The 21,770-nt window shown below is 33.2% G+C and overlaps 1 protein-coding gene across 1 annotated transcript in view; it reads left to right on the top strand.

The window, feature by feature from the left end:
• The window catches only part of klg (klingon), a 59,461-nt gene extending 38,109 nt beyond the window's left edge, over positions 1 to 21,352 (top strand). The window contains exons 5-10 of the mRNA XM_017622967.1: positions 3,828 to 3,978; positions 6,645 to 6,742; positions 8,751 to 8,872; positions 12,307 to 12,487; positions 17,641 to 17,814; positions 20,538 to 21,352. Of these exons, the coding sequence (XP_017478456.1) occupies positions 3,828 to 3,978; positions 6,645 to 6,742; positions 8,751 to 8,872; positions 12,307 to 12,487; positions 17,641 to 17,814; positions 20,538 to 20,774 (963 nt within the window). The 3' untranslated portion in view covers positions 20,775 to 21,352. The remainder of the gene's footprint in view (positions 1 to 3,827; positions 3,979 to 6,644; positions 6,743 to 8,750; positions 8,873 to 12,306; positions 12,488 to 17,640; positions 17,815 to 20,537) is intronic.
• The last annotated feature ends 418 nt before the right edge of the window (positions 21,353 to 21,770 follow it).

The raw sequence follows: 21,770 nt of genomic DNA, 5'->3' as shown, positions 1-21,770 counted from the left end.
AGAGGCGTGTGGGAGGGAGTTGACGGAAATGGAAGAGGCGTGACATTCGTGCTGAGCATGACATTTTAGCAGCTGGCCCCTGGTGCTGTGTGTGTTGACCATTTCACAGTACTTATGTATGTGCATCTATCGCTGCTCTACCAAACTATATGCCATATGTATGTTTGTATACACGTACATCAGCGTGCGCATTAGTCTGTGCAGTTTATGCACATGTGCGACCTTTTGACTTGTTGGCGACTTTATTCAGAGTTGATGGCATTTATTTGCTTATTTCTTTTCTTCATTTCCTCATTCAAATGAAGCTGCTAGCATTCTGGTGATCTGTTCTGCATTCTTTTCCACTGTCGTCTAAGTAACATCGTGTCATACTTAATTCCCAAATGCACCAGTGGTGATATTTGACTTCATTTTACATATCGTTAATTTCGACTAGAACATGCTCATACATCTGTGTCTCTCTTTTGTTTTTGAATGGAAGAACCGGTATATATGCGAGCTGGAAATTCTTTTTGTCTCGATTTTTCGATGTAAGTAAAATGCGAATGATAAACACAAATATTAATTCGATGTATGAGTTCAGACTTCAGCCACAAGAAAATGGAAAAGATTCCTTAACGCGATTAGTTGGAAATTATATGAAACGATTGTCTTGCTGGCTGGTGTATTTCAGTTGCTTACCAGGATTTTATGAACTGTGAAAATGTGTTCAATTGGGGATTTCCCTGGTCTGAAGCAACGCCGATAAGGTACAATCAGTTGGGTTATCAAGAACTCTAGTCTCCGACATTCTAAAGTCCAAAGGATTTTAGAAACAATATTGAGGAGGCATATCACGCGTTAATGGCAACAAGAGCAGCAACTGGCTTTGTGTAGACTGGTCAAACACACAATGAAGTTCCAATCTTCAGCACAACAAATTGCGCTCAGCAGTCATTAAATATATGCGGACGAATAGCTCTTCGCCGCCGGCTTTGAATAACTTAGATGCTGTACTGTTTGGCAAGGTCGTTTTGTTGTTTTTGTTCCTTGTGATTTCTTTTTACACAGTTTAGAGTTCAGTCAAGCATTTTTTTTTTTGCGATACCGAAGGAGAGTACATATATGTTCCTGAAATATGTATAAGTTCTTATATTATAAAAGCTAACTTGTTTAGGGCCGTACTATCAAGTAACTTTTAAAATCTATCTGCCCTTTAAACACTAATTTTGTTCTGAAAAAAGTTGTCTGAAGGAAAGATGAATTTTAAAACCTACACTAATAAATAAAAGAGTTTAGTTACATGGACTAAGTATGTTTCTCTCAATACATGATTTGGTTATAGTTACAAAATAATAATAGTTACCGAATCATGTGTTGAGAGAAATATATTTAGCGGACTTTTTCTAAGTGTACTTGAAAAAAGGCCCTAAATGGTGGAAAGGAACATTTGAAGGAATAATACTTATTTAAATCAAAATTTCACAAGAAGCGAAATTATTTGAAGAAAAATAAAAGAAAAAAATAAAAATAAATANTACTTAATTCCCAAATGCACCAGTGGTGATATTTGACTTCATTTTACATACATTTAATTTCGACTATCACATGCTCATACATCTGTGTGTCTCTTTTGTTTTTGAATGCAAGAACCGGTATATATGCGAGCTGGAAATTCTTTTTGTCTCGATTTTTCGATATAAGTAAAATGCGAATGATAAACACAAATATTAATTCGATGTATGAGTTCAGACTTCAGCCACAAGAAAATGAAAAAGATTCCTTAACGCGATTAGTTGGAAATTATATGAAACGATTGTCTTGGTGGCTGGTGTATTTCAGTTGCTTACCCGGATTTTATGAACTGTAGTTGGGTTATCAAGAACTCTAGTCTCTGACATTCTAAATTCCAAAGGAAGTTAAAAACAATATTGAGGAGGCATATCACGCGTTAATTGGCAACAAGAGCAGCAACTGGCTTTGTGTAGACTGGTCAAACACACAATAAAGTCTAAGAGTGTTTTTAGAATCACATTTGAGATTTTTTTATTTTTTTAATTATTTTTGGATGGTTTATTGGAGTCTTTTTGGAGTGTATGATAAAAACATTCCAAGGTAAAATCATTGAGAGGCAGTCTGACGTTTGCCAACAACATAATTTTAAAACTCGAACTCAAGCTTACACACACATTCTCTCAATGTTTGCAAACGTCAGAAAAAAAATCATGGCCGACGAATTGAGAAAATGATTTCACCTTCTAATGTTGTTATCATGTTAAATTGTTATCTAACATTTTTGATGTTTTTAAACCCCCTTTTTTACATTTAAATTTTCATTTTTTTAATATTATTTGTTATTAAAATATAAAGAATTATAATAATTAAAAATATAAATATGTACATATACTATATACATTCATACTATACACCCCATGCCAAAATTATAAGCGTGCCACATATTGACAAGTTTTATTAATTTATAATTTTTTTTTTTTAATATTAGTTATTTTTTTATAAAAATATAGATTATTCTTTGACAAAAACCGTATAAATCAAACACAATAAACCCCTTTTTTTAATAAATTCTACGATTTCAGCAGCTTCCTTTCAGCATAGTTTTCTGGACATGTTTCTTAAAAAATATTTATAATTATTCACCTCTTTATAAAAAAAAAATATACACGCATGAACGGCTCAAGGGTTGACTTTATATGAACAGTTATATAAAGTTCACTTTGCAAGACGCCGTTGCAAATTCTTTTTAAGTCCCATTAGATGAATGATCAAAAAATGCTGCCATAAATGAGCATTAACGTTCATCACTCCAGAAGCTCTCAGAACATGGGTGCATTATTTGAAGCTTACGATAAAACAATCCCAACAAGCTCAAAATTAAGACCCCTTTCGGATCCTTTTTTCGGAACGCTCTCTGTTTTTGCTAGCCGGATACTGTCTGGCCAGGTGTTTTTGTTGTTGCAATTACTTTTTACGCAGTTTGGAGTTCCGTCAAACATTTTTGTTGCGATATCGAAGGAGGGGTACATATATGTTCCTGAAATATGTATGTATTATAAAAATTAACTAATTTACGGCCTTTCTATCAAGTAACATTTAAAATCTATCTTCCTTTTAAACACTAATTTTGTTCTGAAAAAAGTTGTCTGAAGGCAAGATTAATTTTAAAACCTACACTAATAAATAAAAAAGTTTAGTTACATCAACTAAGTATGTTTCTCTCAATACATGATTTGGTTATAGTTACAAAATAATAATAGTTACCGAATCGTGTGGTGAGAGAAATATATTTAGCGGACTTTTTTCTAAGTGTACTTGAAAAAAGGCCCTAAATGGTGGAAAGGAACATTTGAAGGAATAATACTTATTTAAATCAAAATTTGACAAGAAGCGAAATTATTTGAAGAAAGATAAAAGAAAAAATGAAAAATAAATGTTTTTATATACACTCATCTGTCAGTTCTACCAAACAAACAAAACCGATCTACATATATCAGAATTCTATAGTCTTTGTTGCCAAAATTTTATCCGGATTTTATCTAATCACTGGCTACAGGTAACACCGCNGGCAGATAAATTTTAAAAACTACTTAAGAAAACGACGCTTAAAGTTAGAAATTTATAATACCTTCTTCTTTTAAGACACAACTTTATAGTATTGCAAAAAATAATTGTTATAATATAAAATATAGTTATTACAAACAAAAGCTCCAATATTTTCATATACTATGTACTTGCATATGTACAATTATATAACTACATAGATGTAGATAATGTTCACTTATCTCAACAAATGAAATAATTTAAGTTTTTATTTGCTTTCGCTTTTATAGAGTGGCGCTGGCAAATCAACAGCACGTATTGGCGACGGTCCAATTTTGACACTGGAGAAACTCGAACGTCAACAGGCTGGAGTCTATCAATGCACCGCAGACAATGGAGTTGGCGAACCGGTTACAGTCGATATGCGCTTGGATGTTTTATGTAAGTAGAAATAATATGCAAATGGGGAAGTTTAGTTTTTTAAATTGCCAAGTAAATTATATGCAAGAGCTGGAAATAAAGGCCCGTACGCAGTTTGCAAGAAAAATCACAAGAAATTTTTTTCATTAATTCTGTTAAACAACTCTCGAAGAGACGGGCCTACAGATGCCTACGGTATGACGCAAAATAAAAAAAAAAAATAAAATTCTGAGAGCCTACCAATAGTTTTTAGAGTTCTGCAATCGCAAAAAAAAATAAATAAATTTCAAAAAAGTCGAAAAAGTGCAGTTTTTGAAAATATTAAAAACTAAATCTGTTCAGAGTAGTTTTAAAATAGTTCCAGAGCTCCTGGGATGGAAAAAAAAGATCTGCAAAATTACGTCGAAAAAACAGTTTTATCAAATAAGTCGAAAAAGTAAAATTTTTGAAAAAAAAAACAGAAATTAAAACTGTTCTGAGTTTTTCAATAGTTCTAGAATCCTTGAGAAAGAAGAAGAAAGTTTTGCAAAATTACGCCCAGAAGCAATTTTTTTCGAAAAAGTCGAATAAGTTAGATTTTTGAAAAAAAAATAATAAAATTAAAACTGTCCTTAGTAGCTTTATTTGCGTTTTTGCCACATGTCATTGCATTTCGTTGGCTTCTTTGTATGTATGTTTGTAGAAAAATCGGTAACACCATCGATGTTTTAATTTGATACATCGAAACTACCATCAATGTAATTTTTCGAAACATCGATTCTTCGAGCATCGATAATCCTGGCCTGGTTATTAGGCGAGAACAACCATTTTGTTATTACATCCCTAATTTCAGTAAATTTGTTGCTCATACGCCCCATACCACCAATATGCCTAAGAGTAGTATGTACATACGTACATATGTACAATGTCTTCTCCTACGCTGTTTGAGCTCCCACAATTCGCTTCGAGTTTTCACATATAATTATATCCCTAAAAACCTCAAGAAATACTCAAAAAAAATGNATGTACATACGTACATATGTACAATGTCTTCTCCTACGCTGTTTGAGCTCACACAATTCGCTTCGAGTTTTCACATATAATTATATCCCTAAAAACCTCAAGAAATACTCAAAAAAAATGCATAACAAGATGCCATACAATGCTAGGGAAAGACGAGCATATTTTATCCTCACTGCCAAAGTCCTTGCCACAATTCAATTGAGTCGTCATACTCTCAGTAAAGTTGCTTTCTTTGCATTATTTTTCTTGCAGGCATTTTTTCATTTATCATACATGTGTTGAAAGCTTCCAAAATTCACTTTTTCGCCATTTCCACTTCAAACCTTATGTATGTACTCCTACAACTTTCGAAAATGATTATGCGCTTCAAAAGATAAATGTATACATAAATTAAAGGCAAAAAATACTACGCAAGAAAGACGAAAACAATAAAAAGTAAAAATGTGCATATGAGTATATATACATCNGCTTTCTTTGCATTATTTTTCTTGCAGGCATTTTTTCATTTATCATACATGTGTTGAAAGCTTCCAAAATTCACTTTTTCGCCATTTCCACTTCAAACCTTATGTATGTATGTGCATGTACTCCTACAACTTTCGAAAATGATTATGCGCTTCAAAAGATAAATGTATACATAAATTAAACGCAAAAAATACTACGCAAGAAAGACAAAAACAATAAAAAGTAAAAATGTGCATATGAGTATATATCCTTCATGTAGGAGCTCCATCGCCCCCCCGTTCGTAACAACTGCGTAGCTTCAAAAGATTCACTGCTAAGCAAATGTTGCAACGTCTGTGATAAAAAAAAAAAAATGTTGAGTGTGGCGAATACAAAAAACAGCGAAAAATTTTAAGTGGCAGCATTGCGCGCGATATGCAAATAACTTTAAGACAGCCACGAAAAAGAAAAAGAAAATAATATCTAGCCGCACAGAAATGTGAAAAAGCCAGCAAGTCGTACAGGAGTTGAATGAAGACAGAAGAAGAAAAACAGCGTATAATAGCTAGAAAAAACAGCACGAAAATGTATGTAGCATTGAACATGTGTATGTGCATATTTGTAGTAAGTATATGCATATGCATGTGTGTAGCTTCACTCCGCCACCTCTGCCACTCTTGCTCTGTCTATTGCTCGCTTGTGCCAACACTCTTGCGACTTGGCGAACAATTCGTTACGCTGCATGCCTCATTCAAATTGAAAAGTGGAAACTTATATTTGATAAATCAGTTGGAAATTTCATGAATTTTCGCATGCGAGCAATGTGAGTTTTCCTACGTAATGTTGCATTTTTCTTATTGCAACGAACTATGTATTTCGCTATTTTTTTTTTCCTTCCAATTCTTTGGTAACAAGTGCGGAAGTGTGTGTGTGTGAAATACGAACAAGTTTTGAGTTTTTCATCAACTGCTCGCTGCAATTTCCACACGTAACGAGTCTCTGGAGTGCAGATAAATGATTCTGTTTTTATAATTTATTTTCTCAATGTCTTTTTTCTTTACCGAATAGTGCATCGCATGCACGTGCTATCCGCTTAGTTTTGGGGCATATGTCGAAAGATTGTGTGGCAATTACAAAATTTCTTTATTGCAGACTCAATTACGAGTATATATTTAGTTTATGCTTAATGCGAAATCTTTTGCCATTTGTTTAATTCCGTATTCTTTTCTTTTGTTATGCAGATCCGCCAGATATACAAGTGGAAAAGTCTTGGATACACTCAGGCGAAGGTTTCGAAGCTAAGCTGGTTTGCATTGTCTACGCTGATCCAGTGGCTACGGTGAGTTTGATTATTAGAATGATACTTTCTTAGTGCTTTCCTAGGTATTGCATAATTTTTGCTTTTTATTTGATAAGGAGATTTTTAACAACTTTTTTCTAAATAACATATATCGCTCATGCCTTTTGACTCTTACACAACACTCGTATAATTTTTTGGAAAAAAAACTATATATTACTGCAAAAGAATTCCGTTTCGAGTATCTCCACTAACAAAAAAAAAAACATGTTTTACAGTACACTATTTGTTGAAATAGTTTTTCAATAAAATAAAGGAATTGCTGGTACTATGTGCAGTCCTAGCAGTAAAGTCCTGTCTGAAACCCAAAAATTGAATTTTAAAGCCTAAAAAATATTCCAAATATTTTGTCAGAGTAATAAACGATTCGAGTGTCATATTTCACCGAAATCTGTGCAGCCGTTTCTGAGTGGAAAGAGGTCTCGCATAGTCGGTTTTTAATATCACCAAATTTTAAACCCCCCGTACAGATAAAAGTTGCTGACTTCAAAAAATTAAAACCTTATCCCCCACCTAAAGGCAAATGTCTTTATTTTGACCCCTCATACTTCGGAAATAAACAGGCAGGATCTGCAAATTTACTTCCGAATGAACTTCTGCAAAGCTCAATTCGTGTTCGAAGCGAATTTGATTGATTTGATGCACTCGGAGGTGAATTGCAGAACCTGCCTGAAAGCCTTTGCAAATCCAATTCGATTGACTCTCATATTTTAATAATTCATTTAACTTTTTAAATAATTTGAATGTTAAATAGGTGGAAACCCTCTTCAAACTACTAAAAAATATTTCTAGAGTTCAAACTAAAGATTTCTCAACACTCTTTCGTTGGGCACCAATATTTTAATATTCCAACAGACACCAGCCCTTTTCAAAATATTTTAAATTTATTTCGTCTCACACCAAAATTTATATCCATATTTCAATTAGGTAATTGCCTTAATTTAAGTTGAGTTGGGTTTTTCAAACAGGTGGAAACCCTGTTAAATATATTTTAGAAAAACAGCCTTTTGAAACTCGTTTTGATGATGCCCATCTTTTAATAATTCATCCAACTTATTAAATAATTTTAATGTGACCTTATAAACACGTGGCAACCCTCTTCAAGCATCCTAAATGTTAAAATTAAGGTTTTCTTCACGCCCTTTCGCTTGACACCCGAGTGTTCATATTTCTAATAACTTGCGTAAAAGTGAATTAAATTCGACTTTTTTAACATGTGGCAACCCTCTTAAAAAGTATTTTCCAGCTAAGACATTCTCAAAATATTCTCCATATGACATTGCGATTGATTAACTGATGAATTAAGTTGATTTCGATTTTTAAACATGTGGCAACCCGGCTAAATATAGTCCAGAAAAAAAAGATTTTTCAAACTACCTACGATTGAAACCCCGTGTTGAATAATTTATTTATTCTATTAAACAATTTTCAATTCAAACTTTTAAACAGATGGCAACCCTCTTCCAACACCTCAAAATTATTCTTAGTATTCAAACTAAAGACTTCTTAATATTCTTTCGTTTGACATCCATATCTTGATATTTCTTATAACTTGTGTATAAGTTAACTAAATTTTATTTTTCAAACAGTTGGCAACCCTGTTCAAAATATTTTTAAACTACTATCGTCTGAAATCCTTTCGTTTGACACCCACATTTGAAAGTCCGATATTTTGCACCCAGTAGGACTCGAATATTTTTTTCGTAATTATAAATGATACAAATCCACTCGTTGGTCTCAGATTTTCCACTTCCTATTCCTTTCCTTAAAACTTTAAATGGAGGACAAGAATTGTCAAATACAGAAACCAGCTGCTACACTGCTCCTAAAACACTAATCTATTCCACAAATCTATGTGTATACATACATACATAGATATGTATATGTATATGTACATACGTATGCGAGTGGTTGTGTAAGCGTGCTTTGATATATTTTTTATGCTTTTACTAAATTTTTTTCTTTGTTTCTTTCTCTTATTACGCTGCAGGTGTCTTGGTATCAAAACTCATTTCCGATACAAACGACCGATAGGCGAATTATGGCAACAAGAGGAAATCGCCACACGCTCACCATACGCCACATACAACAAGAGGACTTCGGCAACTATAGGTGAGTGATGATAGACATAAAAAAATAAGAAAAGAAAATACCTACATACATAAATAAATATAGAAACAAAAAAAAATAAAAATAAATAAAGCAAGCAAACAACATTAACTACATTCGACAGAAAGTGAAGCAAAGAAAATAACAAAAAAAAAAAAGAGCAAAAACCTTTGGCAAGAAAATCAAATAACATTAAATGATGGGAGCGACAAAACATAGTCCATAATAACAGATGGGTTTGTAAGTGCCGCTGAGCATGCAGCTTGAACTAAATGAACTAAAATTAAAAGTGGGAGAGAAAATATTCCGACTGACCGTCGGCTAGAGCAGCGCACCTTTGAATTTCTGCCATACAATGGATGTACAACTTACTTCCCACCCACACCTGCTTAAATATGTATTTGCTAGTGACCGCTTACGGCGCTGATTTACTCAATTGAGTTAGTACAGAGTTTTTTCATTCACTTTGTCCTTTTCTTCTTTTTTTTTTTTTGGTAACTCTCAACTAGACGACAAAGTTTTTGAAGTCAAATCATGAACACCGTCATATGACTTACCATTTACTTTACCACACACACACACCCGCACTTATATACTGCCACACGATATTAGCCAATCCCGGCAGGTGATAGGATCGCCGTCATGCATGTGTGGACAAACAAGTTTTTCCCATCAATGTCAAACTGTCTATCTCAAAAGCATATTAACAAAAACAAAAAACAAACATTAAAAAAAAAATGCTTGCAAACAACTAACCAGAAAAGTCGAAAGTCCAACAGAAGTTGCCATATTGGCCGTTGCCGTTGCTGCTGCTGAGCATTTCAAACAAAAGTTCGTCGACAACAGCTCTGAGATTAGTGAGGTGATGTGAAGTTCAAGTTAAATCTCTGACACGCCAATGCGCTGATTGACATGCTGGTTATATTTACATATGTACATGCATACATAAATGCATATTAGGGTGGAGCGAAAAAAAAATATTTCGATTTCGAAATTCTGCAGATGCGGAAAAGTTGCGTCGTATCTTCACATTTAACCGTGCTAAACCGTTTTCCGATCGGGTTTATATGTATTCGCAATCGCCACAAGAGCCCTAAAGTTGAGAAAAGTCTCTCAAGTTATGGTCCTTTTATACATTTTTGAAAAGTTTTCCCAGAAAGGTTTTGAGTATGTAGTTTTGTAGCCCGTTAAATGTTAGTATAACAAAATACAATTTTGAAATTTTTAAATTTTTTTGGTTTCTAATAGTTTTTAGCAAACGGCGAACGACTTTTTGCATAAAAAAATGTCGATCATAGTTTGTATGGAATCTTAAAAAAAAAATATAAAATAACCATAATTTCAGAGACTTTTTTGCAACTTGAGGGCACATGGGGCGAATTAAATACTACCCGATCAGAAAAGGGTTTAACACGATCCAATATGATTATGTTAGGCAACTTTTGCACATTATTAGAATTTCGAAATCGTAAAATTTATTTTTTTGCTCCATCCTTATGCACACCCACATGTGTAAACTGCCATAGAAAATACTTTGGCATAATTTGTAACATGTGTGCGGGCCGGTGTTTCAAAGGGCACTGGCCGTTGTCTGTTGTCCACGGCTTGGCTGTGCTGATCTGACTGTCTGTGCCTAATCGAAAAGGAAATTACATTTTCGCTATGAAATTAGTTTTTTAGTTATGGCAGTGGGAAGGTCCTACGACTTACTCAGAGTTGAAGAAGAGATATATTAAGGTGTTTGGCTGAGTATCGCCGGTGGTGAAAGCGATAAATTAATTATGAGCTTAAAGGTGCTCAAGTTTATTATACACACGCATACATATGTACATACATACATATAAACTATATTCGGAAAACGAACGGTTAATTAGCGATGAGAGTTGCGGAGGTGTGTCGACACTGGTTTGTTCTCTGGTGTCATTGTCTCCAAAGCAGCTATTTGGGTAACAATTAGCGAAAAGTTTGTATCATTTCCGTGAAAATGAAATTTTTATTTACATCATACGGCCAAACATTTTGGGGATATTGTGTAGGTCTGTACTTACATATATGTAATGTGTTTGATTTATTTCAAATTTTTAGGGTTGATGCACAAACATAAATAGTAAACAAATATGAAATTTGAGCTTAATTAACACATTTTTAAAAACTTTACAGCACAAAAACAAAAGCAAAGCGACTTAATAGATTTCCATACATCTGGAGAACGCGGCGAGGAAAAAATTTGTGAAAAATCACACATTCACACATCTAAATTCAGTACGAAAATAAATATTTTAAAATTTTTTTTCTCAAAAAATTGTTCACGTACAAATTTTTTGATAAAAAAAAATAGTTTTTGAAAATTTGCAATCTCAAAAAAAAAAAAATTAAAAAAAATTGCAGTGGTAGCTCTGAGTATTGCGCAATATTTAAGTAAGTATGGGGTGCACTCTACAATAGTTTGTGTTATGAACTTTTCACACCGAAGTTAAGAAAAAAAAATTTAAAAAATTTTTAAATCTATTATATACTCCTTGTACATAATAAATTAACAAATTTATATATTTTTTTTTTTAGAATTTTTTTCATATGCAGTTTTGTCGCCCATTTAATTTTAGTATAATAAAGTGCAAGTGCAAAAAAAAAACAAAAAAGTATTTTTCTAATAACGGTTGCTCCTCGGCAGTTGATGGCAAACAGAAGATACTATAGAATCCGAAGACAACGACGGTGACTTAAACGAAAACAATGAAGAATACGGAGACGAATACCAAAACGAAGAGGCACCTTAAAACGATAACTAATAGGCGATTTGGACGTGTTTTTTTTCTGTTTCTATAAAGAGAGTTTGTATTGTTTCAATATAGGGAGATTCTTTATACAATGTAACTTAGTCGCGATGCATCTTTGGGCACTTTAAAGAAACAAGGAATAAAACTATCGAACTTCGACGAAATAAACTTACGCCCAACTTTTCGCTTTATAAAATAAATACTGCATAAATTCAAGTGAGCCAAATAAACGAAACGCTCCGAAGAGCAAGATAAGCAAATTACTTTAATGTGGTCGAAAGTAATTTTCTAAAGAAAATGTACTGTCACTTAAGTTGCCCTTTTTCTACTTAGCTAGAACGTAAATTTGTTCAAATAAAAATACATTTCCTAAATAATTACTTTTACAACTGATAGCTTTATAAACGAATACACTGCTATCCTCAAAGCAAATGCGAATGTAGAAAGTGAAAGTATAAAGGTGCGGCTAACTGCGAAAATTTAGTTCCAGGAAAAGATGTTTTGTTTTTTCAAACGCGGATTTACCTTTAAGGACATTTTTTCAAATACATACATACTTACTTATATTCCTATAATCAAAGGAAATGACTAGTACCTCTATTACAGCATAGTCATATATTTACACAAAATAATAATAAATAAATAAATAAATAATTTCAGCTGTGTGGCCGAAAATTCACTTGGACGTTCACGCAAATACATGGAGCTGTCTGGACGACCCGGTCCAGCTGAATTTTACTCACCGAAATGGGGTCGCTCATCGGACAGCTACAATCTGACATGGAAAATTGATAGTTACCCACCGTTGGAGGAGGTGCGTCTGCTCTATAGGCGTGTGTTGGTGAGTAGATACAAATAAAAATAAATAAATTAACAAACAAACTGAAGTGGAGCAATCTAGTCTAAATAAATAGGAACAGCGAATGTGTGTGAAATATAAAATATAAAAACATGAAAATATCAAAAAGCAAAGAAACGCGAAATGGAAAATTTAAAAAATGTACAGCTAAAACACTGCAGCAGCTACAACGAAACAGTTGCAGTTTATGTGACTATCTATCAAACAAGCAAAAAAAAATATAGATATATATAAATAAAAAATATATGACAAATATACATANCGGTTGCAGTTTATGTGACTATCTATCAAACAAGCAAAAAAAAAAATAGATATATATAAATAAAAAATATATGAACAATATACATGCATAGGTAAAACAAGTGCAAATAAACACCAAAGAGCACATACTACGTTCGAAATTGGTCTCGGATAGTTCCAGTTATTGCAGCTGCAATTCACAAAAACCAAAAGCATCGCCGCTGACCCATTTATTTTTCTATATTTTATTCTTTAAAAAAAAAAAAACGAAAAATCATGCAAATAGAATGAAGTAAACTAAAAAAATTGGCAAATCGAAAAATATCAATTGGCTAACTAAGTGTTCGGTTTTGCGAAACACTAGATATAAGAGTTACCCTAGCATTTCCATGTGTTTGTTTTGTTAATTTTTCATTTTTTCATTTCTTCTCTTTCACCGAAATACAACTCTCAGCCACAGCACAATTATTTGTGAATTTCATTTTTTATTATGGAGCTTAGTTTTACTTGAATCTATAAAGCTTAGCGATTAAAAAATTCACTTGGGTATAAGCTGGTTTGGAGTACTCACATATATATTCGTATATATTCATTTTCAATGTTTATTTGCTTGATAAATTTTGAGTGCAATTTATAAATGGAAATGTAGAGTAAATTAGAAAAAAAAATCAATATTTTCCACACTTCGTTACTATTTGTATATCAACATGTTTGCAAATTTGAAACCACTCAGCAAGATAAACTGAAAAATGTTTAAAAAAAACTAAAAAATGTTTACATTTTTAAGTGCCTTGTGTAAGCAGTTGCAATAAACAAATATAATTTTTCGATTTAAAAAAATCGTAAAATTTCAAAAATCACAAAATAGTTGTGACAGCTATTCTGCATGCTGACATTTTTTTCATTTGGTTGCATACTCTTGAAACTTCACANCCAAACACTAACATACATACGTGTAAGCGCCAATCTATTATTATTTGAAAGCTTCCCAAAGTAATTAAACAACAAACACACTATTGAACCCGCATGGCGTTAAAACACCAAAATTAAGTTTAACTTTCTAAACAGGTTGAAACACTATTCAAAATCCCAAAAAATGTTCCACAAGATTCATATAAAGACATTTCTGAGCGAAACTGTATGTCTTGTTCGAAAAAAGCTAACTACTTTTGTGGGGCGATGGCCGCAAAAAAGTCAGACATACATCTCAACTAACTTGTAAATAACTACTTTTGAATATAAAATATCAACAAAAAAAAAATGTTTTGTTAATTTTTTATTCATTTTTATTGTTTTACATTTTTATTTTTTTATATTCAACATTTCAATTTAGTCAGACATAAAATCAAAATGACACCAAACGCTTTTGAACTTCATTTTATTTGTCCTAAATTCGAATAAGAATTTATGAAGTGCAGAAGAAAAATGTATTTAAAGTAGTTTTCATATGAGTATTTTTAAATAAAAACTTGTGAAGAAAACCAACTCCCGATTGCGTCTGCATGACCCCTCCACGACTTTACAACTCACTTTAAGTTGCTTTTGTCATAGATACATAAGTGCGGTATTTATCGGAATCCCGCCACAAAGCCATAGGTTGGTTATTTGGCCACTCAAATGACGGAAAAATAACTAAGTTTCGTAGATCCCAAATTTCAATGCTCTACAAGTACTTTATCCACATCATTTCAAAATTTATAGTGGATACACGGGTACCGGTTATGCGTTCTAGGGTTAATCGGCATTTAACATTAAGGAGGTATTAAATTCATTCATGTATTCTACTTTTGCATGGAAGCAAGTGATTAAAAAAAACGCTGCAAAACGAACGTGTCCAATATAATGGACAAATCCAAGGAAAGGTGGCGCAGTTATCGAGATATTTGAATAACCCTTTTTTAAGATCCGATGTGGTTGAATTTATATTACAACTACACAAAAATTTTATCCGTAGGTGGAGCAGGAGGCGAGATATGCTACTTAAATGGGAAGAAATAACTCCTGCAAAAATTTTCTGCCATGCCTAGATTGGAGCGTTAAGTCGATGTTCAGACACGAAAACTTTTGTTGCGGAAACTCGAAGCTTGTAGGGGAGAGAGCGACGAGGAAAGGGGACGGGTTCCGAATCGCCCGTACTCGGGAAACACGCTTTGTGCTCTCCTTCGCCTGAGTAATTCAAGTTAGCGGTTCACAGCTGACAACAACAATTGCGTACAAAAGAGTTTCTGAGTGTGAATGCAAAGGGCAACACCAAAAGAGAAATCGCCGATAATAAGAAACTCGAGTTTCCGTGTTTGAACGCAGACTAAGCGTTGCGTTTTCCAAAGCCAACGGGTGCCAGCCCGCTATACCCAAATAAACTCGCCGTAATATTTGACGTTTTCCCATTTTCTCTCGATTAATCTTTCACTCTTTTGTCAACGCCATTTGCTCAGAGCGGTGAGCGCCTCATACAAATTGTATGGGCATTAGGATTTTTGACAGTTCTGTGGCGCTTGTCGAGCCAGTGTAGGTACGGCAGTTAGCCGTAAGGTGGCGCGGTGGTTGTTTTTTTTTATTTTCTATTAACGACTAATATAATCTTGTATTTAGAAACTTTTTTTTTATTACTTGTTATGGATTTCACTTTGTCCATGTCATTACAAAGCTTATACTACTCATTTTACTATCTTATTCAATAACCGGCATCTACGCAAAAGTGCCAAAGATCTTCCATAGAATAGTTTTCTCGAAAACCACCAAAGCGTTCTCTTATTCTTTGTTCATTATCGTTCATATTTCTGCGTTATATGTATAAAAAAACGTATAGGCTCGATTTTTGTTTGTCGAAAATGAGCTCCGCTCAGCATGAGTTATTCCTCGTTTTATCTACAAGATGGCCTTATTGGCGGTATTCTTCATCACTTCAAAATTATGACTGCCATCATCAGAGACATGTGTCCCAATATGGGCAGACTCTTTTTGTGTTGCCAGGGGGTATCTACTTTTACTTGTTTTCTATAACAAATTTCTCCTGACACGAGTTATATGCTGTACTATCAGATTTCGTTAATTGAATTTTTAATATGCCTTTCTCGGCTAAGAGTGCCTTAAGTATCATTAACTGTATATTTATTGGCGATTTATGCTAACGATAGCACTTGCTGCTTTCACGTTTGCCTAAAAGTCTCATTACGAATAATATTATCTACTGTTAATTGCAAAAATCATCAATGACTACTCATTAACAAAGCCTTAAATCGGTATTAAAAATTCCCTCACATAATTTAATTTACATAAACTAATGAAGTTAAAGTAATCAAGTGGGTGATTTTTAATTAATATGCGTCAAAAGGAAAAGTGTTTGCAGATAATTATCAATCTCTTTCTATATATGTACATATGTATGTGTATGGACAAGTCAAGTAAATATGTATCGTGTATACTCAATGCTTCACCAATCAATGAGCGTGCGAGTGTTTTCTAAAGAAAAAAAAATATGAAATCTTTTAAGATGATTAATATTGTTAAGTGTTTGCTTTAAAGAAACAAGCTCATTATATATTTAAATTGGAAACCGACTAGATATGTGGTACTTGATGGAACTGGAGTGCAATTAAAGCAATTTCACAGAGACGATACTTGTATACGCTTTTTTTTTTTAAACAAATGCAAACTTGTGGCAAAAATTACTGCTGTTAGCATTCTATAGAAAAGCATACTTATCATTCCTCAGTAGGCGTTTATACATACATATGTATATACCTGCTTGTCTCAAATTACACTTTTGGCGCGCTGTCGCAGTTTGTGAAAAGAAAATCTCATTAAATCTTGTTGCTGTATACTTATTACCGTTAATTTTGATACTGGCGCAAAAATCATTAAATATCTCCTGCATATGTTTTTAACAAATCTTAATTTTTATATTTTTTCCAAATAAAAGCAATTTTTATTATATAAAAGCTTGAAGGTGTTTTGCACTCCTACACTTACACACATATGAGTAGTGTGCGTTGCACGCATGTGATACGTCGTCAATCTCGTAAAATCTCATTTTGCGTTGCAATACTGACACATCGCTTGTAGACAAGTACTGCTTCCCACATCAGTATGGATATGTATGAATGTGTGTTTCTTTCTGCGTGCATTTAAGTTTTCAGGCACTCTTTTAATAAAATTTTAATCATATACTTCATTAATGCTCGACATTCGCATTCATCACAGCTTGTAGGTATGTATATATTTATATACATACATATCTACTTCTACAGTAAAAGGCGCCTGCGGCATTTATGCGACAGCGCATAAAATCAAAGGAAATTTAAAAAATATATAACCCACTACTGCAATGATGATGGCTATGATTTTTATTGCCATTAATACAGCAAAAATTTGTTAAGGTCACATGACCTCATTACAACTAAAAAAATTAAATCAAGTGATTTTCGCTTACGTTATTTAAATTTATTTATGTAGGCAGAAGTATTTATTTGCCTCAAGTAGTTTTTAAAATCTATCTGCCCTTCAAACACATTTTTTGAGAACAAAATTTTGGTTTAAAGAGCAGAAGAATTTTAGAAGCTAATTGAGAAAACGGGCCTTAGTTGAATTAATTTCATATCATTTTTTTTTCAACCAACAAAATTTCTTTTTCATAATATTGACGTCTAAAAGCGAAAAGTGCAAAACTATAATGCCAGCTGTAAATATATACAATTTTATGCGTGAACATTTTTCAAACACAAGCGTTTCTTTATACTATTTACACCTGACAGTCAAAGACCTAAGTATGTCTGGCATCCATTTCATGTCGTTAAACGGAAATTAATTTTTTACTTTACATAGGTGAAATATTTATAATAATTAAAATGGTTTACCTCCCACATAGCACTAATTTTTTCCCATTTTCCTTGCAGATGAATGACACATTCCAACAGCCTGGCAGGTGGCACGATTTCATACTAACACCCGAGCATCGCCCCGCTTCGGAGCCACTAACACACATTATGTCGTACACTATAAAAAATCTGCATCCTGGCGCTTATTATGAGGCGATAGTGCAGGCGAAAAATCGCTATGGCTGGAATGAGGTGAGTAATTGCTAGTGGAAATGCAGCAAGAGGCGCTATGGTCCAGTTGGTTTAACAAAGTAATGAATGGGCAAAAAAATAAAAAAATATTTAGCAAATATTGGTATACGGCGCTATCACTGAATTCCTCATAGTCTGATTTTCGTGAAATTTACGAAAATGGGATCACTGAATCTGAATGGTTATAAACGAAGTCATTCAAAACATACGCAGCGTACATGTGACATTCGTAGCTATTCAAACTCAGAGATTTCGTAGATTTTATGTAAAAACTGACCACGATGGATTCAGTGACAGCCCTGACAGATTTTCCGAGCTCAGTTTTTGATTTTCATATGTATAATTTCTTCGACCAATAATTTGCTGTAACAAGTGGTAGGTACTTTTCGTCTCGTGTTTTTAGTAAAAAAAATCTCATAGAATTAAATTCAATTTAACTTTCCTGTACTCGGCAGTCTACATTTGTAGCATTCCCAGATAACACACATCTCTATGTTTGGAGAACGACTGATTTAATAAAGGTTTTATAAGGCTCTTTTCATAGACTGTGCTCTTATAAGGGTTTATTAGGTTCTAAAAAAAAGAGAATTTATTCAAAAGAGCATTTATAAGACTCTGCATGCAGACATATTTTTATATGCCTCTTTTTCTGTAGCCTTTTCTCTTCAATTTCATGATTAGTAAAAATCCTCTACTAATACAAACTTTTAGATCTCTATAGACTGTTCAGAGCGATTAATAATTTTTTTTTTGATGAGTAATTAGTCAGCAATAAGCATAATTATACACCTCTATAAATTTTCATATTTAGAGCAATTTCGCATTCTCTTTTTGAAGTACGATTTGTCTTCATAAAGATCGTCAACGCTCTTCAGTCATATTATATTATATATTTTTGAAGTTATAAAGCTCTATAAATCTTTCTGTGTTGATATTTACTTACTGGCGGTTTATTCAATCGCATAAAAAGATGGAGCCCTGAGAAAACGGTGTTGCAAATTGGTTAAAAAAAAGATTTGGATTTTCAACCAAAATGTTATTCGATTTCTGGAACCATTGTTTTTGGGAACTTCCCAATCTTCTGGTAAAGCTTCAGTGCCAAGACGTCCATTTTTGCAAAATTAGCCAATTTTAAAAGATTTTCTTCGACTTATTTTTATAAAAATCTCAACAAGCTTGAACGATCGTTTGATTGAAATGTAGAAAAGGATCTCAAAACGAACAAAAAGTCTTTACTTCCAACGAAATGTCATTTTGTAGATTAAAATTTTGATCTAAGAGAAACGTATTCAAAAGTCTATTGAATGCTCTCCACATAAACTGTTTTAAGACTTGAATATTTTATGTTTTGATCGTTTTGTATGACTTTTCTATAATCTCAGAGAAAATGCTCGATTCATGGCTCTTCACGTAGACACTTTTGAAATTTTTTGGAAATTTAGGATTCGAGTGTTTTGTATACATTTGATCAATTCATAAAAGAATTAGTATGTTCAAGTGCTTCGAGTAAACTATTTTGGATTTTAATAGACAATCTTGCTGTAGCGCCGTATTTTCTGTGTATTTTTAGGTAATGAAAAAAAGTTTGAAAGGTGAAAAAATTAAAATTTTAATTTTCTTAACTTTTTCTGAATTTTTATGATGGAAAATGATTCATTTTTCTATTAATTATATTGAAAGACAAATCGGCCTATAAATGTGTTAGATAAAGGAATTAAATTTTTTTCTTTTCGCGGTAGACTTTCCACTGGAAACGCCCTTATTTATTATTTATTAAATTGTTTCCTTGTTAAAATTTTATGATTTTGTCATAAAAGTGAAAATATTTTGGGAAAATCGCTGGATCGAGAAAAACGGTATAGAGATCCATAATCTACGACAAAATATAAAGTTTTTCGTGTTTTGAAATTTTTGTGTGCCATTTCGAAACTTAAGAGTTTCCGTACAGTACGGTACAAAGGAGCGTTTTACCGGAGTATCTGCATTTATAAATATGGCATGTCTAATCCCAAGTAATAGTTGCATTTCTATGCATTTTACAATATCCATACGATTATAAATCTGGTACAATTCGTCATCCGTTCTAATTAAAAACTAGCCCTCGCCAATACAAAGAGACTTTCGTTGTATAGTCCTCTCATAAGCGCCCTAAGCTTTCTCACCTTTGTTTGGCATCATGTATGTTTCTAACCAACAGCTCACTGAGGAACCTGTTAGTACAAGCTGTTGTTCGCTTAATCTTCAGAAAACTCGATGAAACGTTGGAAAATATACATATTTATTTCCTGGAAAATACTTTCTTATATATACTGCTTTCCTTTGCTNTGTAAGTCTCTTAATTTCTTATACACCCGCTATGACTTTAATCTTTACCCCAGCAGCCAAAGCGTTTCCCTTCAATTGCCTCATCCCAAAGCTGTGCTCATCGCATAAATTTTATTTACGCTCATCGTAAGCTTCACTGCAGCACTTTATCTCAATCTTTCACCTACCGCACGCACATACCGCAGACCTTTAGAGCGAACTACAACCACAAATCTCAGATGCCATTTCACATACCACTGTCATTGCTTTTCTTATTCTTTCTTCCACTTCCTTCTCGATGGGCTCTGCTCAATCTCTGCGCGCACTCGTTTCCTTATAACAGCCACAATTAATTATTGCATTCTTGCTCACACTTCTGTGTGTTTTATTCGACTTACTCTTGCCATTTCTGATTGCAGGTCAGCGATATCTTTCAATTTATCGTCGCCAGCAATACCATGGACATACCGCCAGAGGACGCCGAAGTGGTGGCCAGTTCCAAGTCGCGCAGCAATTCTGCCGCCATCGGTAGCACGCATTTCGCACCGCACGCGCACAGCCGCACCATTGCATGGAGTGCGCTCTTCACCATCGCCGCAAGTTGCTTACTCCAGCGTCGACTTCGGCAGCGCGAAAGTTCCCTGAATGTGGGATAAACGACGTAAGTGGGCGAACTCTAAGTGGGCGGCAAATTAATTTAACGTAAGATATGTAATTCGATGCTTTTGTTGATTATTTATTTTCAATTCGAGTGATAAGCAAAGGATGCAGTAGAGCAGCAGCAGAAACGGAAGAACATTTAAAAGTTAAAAGTTAAATATTTAAAATATCTATTTTTAAGGCAAACAAGTAGGTGTATTTATAATGGATAAGCAAAAAAAAAAAAACCATTAAATGTATCGAATATCTGTATAAGCAGGGGGAAAACGAGTAAATGGATTAAATAAACTTTGCGGTTATGTTATGTGTTTTTAAACAAAATGGTGTTCACTTAACTTGCGTCATATTTTTTCAAAAGGCATATATACGAAAGTACACCATTAAATATATGTAGCTTAAAGAAAACCGGAGCGACACGTTGAAAAACAACGCGCAAAAGTTTACGGAAGTTAAGTTAAAAAGCTTTTGATGTATAACTAAATGTGGGAGCGTACTTACAGGTAGAAAATTTTTTTTGAAATGCTTGAAATGGAAATGAGTTTACTGTATGTACATACAGTGGTGGAAAAACAAATAGGGGACGCGACATTTTTACAAATTTTACCTATTTTTATTTGTATATTTAATACTTAAAATTTTTTTAATAAAATATAGCTCATTGACTAATAAAAATCTAATAAATTCATGTTTCAAAGTTTGTGCAAAAATTAAAAAATTCTGCGAATTTGCGTCCAAACTTTTCATTTTTTAAATAGATTTTTCAGATTTTTTTTTTTGTTTTCAAACTCGTTAGATTCTAGTATATTAAAGTGGAAGTTTGAAGTTGCAAAGAATCCAGCTGATTTTTGGTTGAAAGTTGAAAATTTAGATGCCGATTTGCAGAATTTTTGCATAAAGTTTGAAATAGGGATTTATATTGTTTTTGTTAGATAATAAGCTGTGCTTTTACCGTGAAAAAAGTAATAGATTTTAAATATACAAAAAAAAAAANA

This window comes from Rhagoletis zephyria, unplaced genomic scaffold, assembly GCF_001687245.7.
Source record: "Rhagoletis zephyria isolate East Lansing unplaced genomic scaffold, Rhagoletis_zephyria_1.1 Rzeph_scaffold_02996, whole genome shotgun sequence".
Lineage (NCBI taxonomy): Eukaryota > Metazoa > Arthropoda > Insecta > Diptera > Tephritidae > Rhagoletis > Rhagoletis zephyria.
This window is presented reverse-complemented; position numbering and strand designations above follow the sequence as displayed.